Source organism: Monopterus albus, unplaced genomic scaffold, assembly GCF_001952655.1.
Source record: "Monopterus albus unplaced genomic scaffold, M_albus_1.0 scaffold38.1, whole genome shotgun sequence".
Classification (NCBI taxonomy): Eukaryota; Metazoa; Chordata; class Actinopteri; order Synbranchiformes; family Synbranchidae; genus Monopterus; species Monopterus albus.
This window is the reverse complement of record NW_018127918.1, coordinates 4194790-4200947: the sequence shown is the minus strand read 5'-3', so window position 1 is coordinate 4200947 and position 6158 is coordinate 4194790. Positions and strand designations below refer to the sequence as shown.

Here is a 6158-nt window from a genome sequence, read left to right as displayed (position 1 = left end):
ACATCTCTGAATATAATCTGAATTAATATTTAATTAACGCATCTTAAACGTTATTGTTTACCATAATGGTACAAATAGCAATGTATGTACATGGTTACATTTTTTGTGAGCATGTGTTGCCTACACATGCTCACCAGCATTTTGACTTCTGATGTTCACTTGCAGTAATTATAAAAACACATTAAAACAGATTTAACTTGTAGAGCCAAAACATTCTCAGTAAAATCATTATTTCTAAATGCCAGGGAGAAGTGTGTAAACAAAGTAAATGTTCAGAGGTGTTTTACAACTTCCCTTTTTTGTGTGTTTCCTATCAGTGCATCATGTCATCATTCGACAAGCACTCAGGGAAAACTCAGGAAGAAGCTAAACTCTCCTTTCTCAAAATCATTTACAAGTGGGCCACATTCGGTTCTGCCTTCTTTGAAGTAAAGGTAAAGAATCTTTGATTTAAAAGCTGGTAATAAATATAACTGACATTTTTTTCAGACAACCACTTTCTTCTTTGTCACCTGCAGTAATTACTTGTATTGTCTAATCTCACTTAAAACAAGAACATGTAAGTGCTGTTACACTGTGTAAAGTTTAATTTGTTTTGTTTTGTTCTTTCTGCAGCAAACAACTGATCCAAACTTTCCAGAAACCCTCCTGATTGCAGTCAACAAACATGGAGTCAGCTTGATTGATCCCAAGTCCAAGGTGGGTCCATTAGGTTGTTCCTAAGAATTATCATTTGGGGGAAAAAGGTGTTTCCTGAAATACATTTTTTAAAAATCCTATGATCCAAATGCTTTAGAGCTGCAACAGGAAACTTTGCTAACTGGCACCCCAGACATGGGTCTCCTTGTACGTACACGTGTGTGTTCTGTATCTGCTACTGACAGTGACTCTGTGTTCATCTAACCTGTATTTCCTGTAGGACATCCTCACCACTCACCCCTTCACTAAAATCTCCAACTGGAGCAGCGGAAACACATACTTCCACATCACCATTGGAAACCTGGTCCGAGGCAGCAAACTCCTGTGTGAGACTTTGCTGGTGAGCCACTGACTTTACAGTGTTTACACTGGTCAGGGTAACCAGGAAGTGTCTGCCTGTAGCTTTCAAACTAAAAGTGTGACAATTCAGATGAGTTAAAGCATTTAGATTATACATAATGTATGTAATCAGCCATCCACTTTAAGAAATTTCAAGGATAAGGATAATCACTTTTATTGGCCAAGTATGTTACACACAAGGAATTTGTTTCCGGTACAGAACTGATGGCAGCCATCTGTGGCACCAACTCAACCGATGGCTCTAACCATCGGGGGCAAGTGTGATATGTTCCCACTATGTGGTTTATCGAGGCAGATGACTGGTGGTTAACTGTGACACTGTGATGCCAGTGTTTTCACTTGTTCTGCATCAGCCCCATCTGAAAACCAACCTCTTGCCTTTTTAACCTTCTCCCAACATAACACATATAGTACAACAGTTTGGATGGCTTTTTGATTTCAGTGTACAGCGACTGGTCACACTATCATAAACTCCAGTATCTAATCAGTGAGGCTGCTCAGTTTACCATCTGTACTGCAAAGTTTGTTAGATGAGCTTTCATTGGACAGAATATAAATGCTATGTTTTTTAAATGCAGGGAACAGCATTGAGACAAAAGTGTTCTGGTAGCTACATTTTTTTTAAACTGACAAGCCTCTGCACACCTGAATGTGTGACAGGTGTGTTGGAGGACAGCAAATAGCAAAAGTGTTAAAAGAAGAAAAAAACTGACACACTCTGTCTTGGTTAGGGTAGATAATTTACTACATCCGCAATGTTTTGTCTACCTGGCCTTCATCAGGTATATACAAACTTCAATCAGACATGCAAATAAGAAACATGGTCTTTAACATGTTTATTTTATATTTTATTGTGTCAGCTTGAAACCATATAACCATGTAGTGTAGTCGAACAGGAATGTGTATGGTGAATCAAATCCCAAACAATCCGTGAACCAATAAATGTCACGTCTCAATTGCACTTCATTTTATTGACCACAAGGTGTGGAGCACTGTGTCATTGAAGCCCCAAGTAATTAACCAGTTTTTGAATACTGTGTCGAAGTTTCAACAAAGCCTTGACCAGCCATATTTGGAACCCCTCTTTATTCATAATAAATATGAGTGGTTTTAGATTTTATTTAAAAAAAATAAATGGTAGGAATAAGACAGTTTTGCCTAAAAGCCTAAAACATGTCTTGTAACTTTTCTTTTTCCTGTTCGTTCTCCTTCACACTCCAGACTAGAAGGTGGCGGTAATGTACCTAAAGCTGGTTGCCAATCGCCATTAAGCAACAGAGGAAAAAGAAGAAGAAGAAGAGGAGGAGGAAGAGGAAAAAGAAGAAGAAGGAATCTGATTGGACAGTGGAAGTCCAATCACAGAGCAGAGAGAAATTGTCCAATCAGTGTGGTAGCTGGGTTTTATAAGGTAGTCGCCGGTGGCGCGGGAGCTGTTCTACTATTCAGGTGGGTTGTATTAGGAAATTGTAGAAAATCACAGTTAACATTTCATGTGTTGCGTTCTGTATGTAGGCAGCGCGCAGGTGATCGGCTGATCGCACAGTTCTCCAAATGTATGTTTTGTATTCCAGGTGGGATACTTTATCCAGTGTTAGCTGAATGCTAATGTAGGACGTTAGCAAACTTCTGCTAGCAAGAAATCCTTCAAGGGTAACGTTAGCCGTCCAGTACTCTTTTGCTTTGGTTTTACATGCCCCGTTAATGTAAATGTCACTTATACTTTATAATAATGGTGCAGCTCAAAAATATGCCGGTTGGTTTGGACCTCATCAGCACGGAAAATTAACAAATCATTTGCACCTGTATGTTTCCGCCCTGATGAAGAGCAGGTGAGGTCCAAACTGGTTGGCGTCTTTTTACTGAGATGTCTTGTTACAGGTAAGTGTGCTAAATCCAAAATTTTGCTTAAATAATAGTGCAAAGGCATTAGCAGGTAAATATACATAAATTACCAAAAGTAAAAGTAGTCACTGTTGGTTTGTACAGGTTTCTGGGATTTTCCTGACAAACTCATTTCAAAAGCGTTTGAACAGCTTTGATATACATTGTAATGAAAATTCTCAAGTTTTTATAACATTTAGGACAATGTAGTTGTGTATTGCTTTAAACTTTTATCTAATGTTTCTGGCAAACGTTGTAACTGACAATTGCTTTCAAGTGAAATGCAGCAAATTGACAGCACAGCTGGCAAATAGAATTATCTCTTAAATTCACTGTGGATAAACTTGTAAGCAACTTTGAGTAAGCTGATGGTAACTCTGTCACAGGCCCTGATCCTCCAAATGGCCAGGAACCAGACATCCATGGCTCAAAGTTCTTCCTTGATGCTGCAAAGAAACCTGACTTTGCATCCAGGTACTCCTTGTTTTTAACTTCTGTGCACTTAGCTATAGCAGTAGGTTAAACTATTCTGTAATTTAGGATTTATAGTAGTAACTCTGCTTTTCAGTCATTTAAAGCCAACAACTTTGCTACAGTCAACCTGTAAAATTAATAGCTGTATATTTAAATGCTTGCATGCTTCAGTCCTCCACAGTTGAAACAATTGTATTGTCTGTTCTCCCACAGTCTCCAATCCAAGATCTTGACAGTTAGATGGAACAAGCCTTCACTGTATGATTGCCTACCCATTCCTGTCATCCCTTCATGAGATAAGAGCAATTATTTGACCATTTTTGTTAACTTGACCATGTTTTTCATTTTTCCAGATGTGGATCATGCTGGCGTACAGTGCCTTACGTCTTTCATATTAAAACATTACAAAAAAGATTGAGCTGTAATGCTTCACTGAAAACAAAGAGCCCAGAACAAGGCTGAAAAGTCAAAAATAGTCCTGAAAAAAAAATCATGCTGTTTCAACTATGTCCTCAAAAGTCACTTCACATCTTTGGTACTTCACTACCTCTAGTAAGGAACTAGTGCCTCACTTTATATATTAGAAGAACCAGAAAGTACAAGGTGTCACAGCTTTTATTACAAAACCCACATTGAGACCCCTTATCAGATATTAAAAGGAGAACCAGAAAGCTTAAGTTGTAATGCTTTATTGAAAACTGCACCACCTCTTAAATGCTCTGAAGTCTTGGCATAAGATGGGAAACCCTACTGGTGGGGTCAAAGCACAGTCTCACTATCTCCATGCTATTACACTGCATGTGCCTTAATCACAGTTATGAAGACTCTAGTCATGTAACTAGAAGCAAAGTGCCAACAGCATGGTGATTCTCATCTAGGCCAAAACCTCGCAGCTGGGATGAGTCTGCAAAAACAGAAAAAAGTAAACATTTGATTTCAATAATAAAATGGTACATTTATAAACAAACTTGCCCGTCTTTATGCATGTCATCAAGAATACTGCTGGTGATCTGGCCATAGAATGACATCTGGTTAAGGATTGCCTAAGGGGGAAATGGAAAAAGCTTGAGTTTAAAACATACCCTCCAAATTCAACCCACCATGTTTTTCTTTGATAGGTTTGCTTCATTTTGAAGCAAGAAACATTGTGGTCACATTTGTACCTTAGCAGTGAACATCATTTCATTCATATACAGTACATGAACTTTGCGGTGTCCATTCTGCATTTATACAAGTCAACATTTAGACAAAATGGGAAAAAAAAATTGAAACGTCATCTCACCACACATTGAAATAGCCATCTCTGAATTAGTGGTGGCAAGTCCCAAGAAAAGGCCAGACTGCTGATGTCGTCCCTCTGCTGGGTTCGTTGCCATCAAGCCTATAAGGAACATTACTTTAACAATTCCCATTTTGTTTACCCTCAATTTATGAAACAGGCCATGCAAATTTGATGACGATATTCATACAAACCACCACCCCATAAACCGCACCCTAAAAAAATTAAATCCTGGCATTGCTTCCACTGTCAAACCCTGCTATTTGAATATGATCTTAGAGGCTTTTCGGCCGTTCATTAATGACTGGCAGCTGATGGTTTGTCTGGACTTCAATCTAAATGAGGCTCCATCTTAGACGTGGCAGGAAAAACTGGTTTCTCCACTAGAAGACAGACATCTGTGTCAAAGACCAGTGTCTTTGTAACATTAGTGAGCTTGTTGGGTGTTAAAAACGAGAGGGTGCTAATGTTTATCTAGTCCAGATATATTCAATATGTAACACCGTTCGCGAAACGCTGGCAGTCAAACTACAGAGCCAACAAGGGATAGGTGACTAGTTACCGCTAAGTCATTGCAAAACGTCCTAGAAGCAAGTTTTAACAATTAACCTCATTAAAAACATGCTAAAGCAAACTAGCGTACCGGAAGGCTAACCACACAGAGCTAATTAGCGGACACACGCCTGGTTTGCTTTCAGCCCAAAAGGCTTCTTGCTAAGCAGAGTTTTACTAACATTACACGCCAACATTAAATCCTCGCAAACACTAGATAAAGTATCCTACATGAACTTGAAATTACACATTTATTCAACTATTTTACCTCAGAATAACAGCTAAGCATCTACATACACGAAAAACGCGATACACTAAAAGTTACTTGCAAAATATCTACAGAAAGTCAACCTCATCACCAGTGACCGTCCGTGACCCTGTCCCCACTTCACCATCTGTCCTTTGGACGCTGTTGTCTTGCTGCTTTATAAACTCCACCCACTGACAGGTGGCTGTAACGAGCTCATCACTGTTATTCACTTCACCTGTCAGTGGCTGTAATGTTTTACCTGATCGGTGGAAATGTCATTGGTCAGAATTCCTATGGTAACGTGAGTTCTACTGCAATTTGCTGCATTCTATTTGTATTATTTTCCTACCAACATATACTTTTTTCATAATGTATCTATTTGGTAATTATTTGAATGTGTTAAGTTAATGTGTAGTTTTTTTCTAGCGTTCTTTCTTGTTCTAGACTTACTGTGTTAAAGACCATGTCTATTGCAGAGTCACAGACAGCAGCATGAACATAATGTCCATCATTTGTCATGGAGCATTTGAAAGCTTTTTGTCCATGCTGGCACAAGGTGAAGAAATAACTTAGGACAGGTGACACATCTCACCCAGCTGTCAATACAAGTTTTTGATCATTTGACAGTTTGAAGTATATTTAACTGGCACAGCAGAAGCACAT

The 6158-nt window shown here is 38.8% G+C and overlaps 1 protein-coding gene and 1 long non-coding RNA gene across 5 annotated transcripts; one reads left to right on the top strand and one right to left on the bottom strand.

The window, feature by feature from the left end:
- Positions 1 to 322: 322 nt before the first annotated feature.
- Positions 323 to 4039, top strand: LOC109959180 (unconventional myosin-VIIa-like). 3 transcript variants are annotated; one of them, XR_002274786.1, is made up of 9 exons: positions 323 to 434; positions 616 to 699; positions 920 to 1039; positions 2281 to 2505; positions 2631 to 2709; positions 2889 to 2937; positions 3327 to 3414; positions 3628 to 3672; positions 3768 to 4039. XR_002274786.1 is itself a non-coding variant. In XM_020598346.1 (5 exons), exons 1-4 carry the CDS (start codon positions 324 to 326, stop codon positions 2296 to 2298), a joined length of 333 nt encoding a protein of 110 aa, XP_020454002.1. In that variant the 5' UTR covers position 323; the 3' UTR covers positions 2299 to 2505; positions 2631 to 2881. The 3 variants fall into 3 exon arrangements, 1 of the variants encoding a protein (XP_020454002.1); XR_002274785.1 differs by lacking the exon at positions 2889 to 2937; XM_020598346.1 differs by lacking the exons at positions 2889 to 2937; positions 3327 to 3414; positions 3628 to 3672; positions 3768 to 4039 and having other exon boundaries at positions 2631 to 2881.
- Positions 4040 to 4380: 341 nt separating this feature from the next.
- Positions 4381 to 6086, bottom strand: LOC109959181 (uncharacterized). 2 transcript variants are annotated; one of them, XR_002274788.1, is made up of 4 exons: positions 5946 to 6086; positions 5605 to 5754; positions 4697 to 4795; positions 4381 to 4457 (listed from the first exon to the last, which is right to left on the bottom strand). It is a non-coding gene; the product is annotated as an uncharacterized LOC109959181 (long non-coding RNA). The 2 variants fall into 2 exon arrangements; XR_002274787.1 differs by lacking the exon at positions 5946 to 6086 and having other exon boundaries at positions 5605 to 5817.
- Between the last annotated feature and the right edge of the window lie 72 nt (positions 6087 to 6158).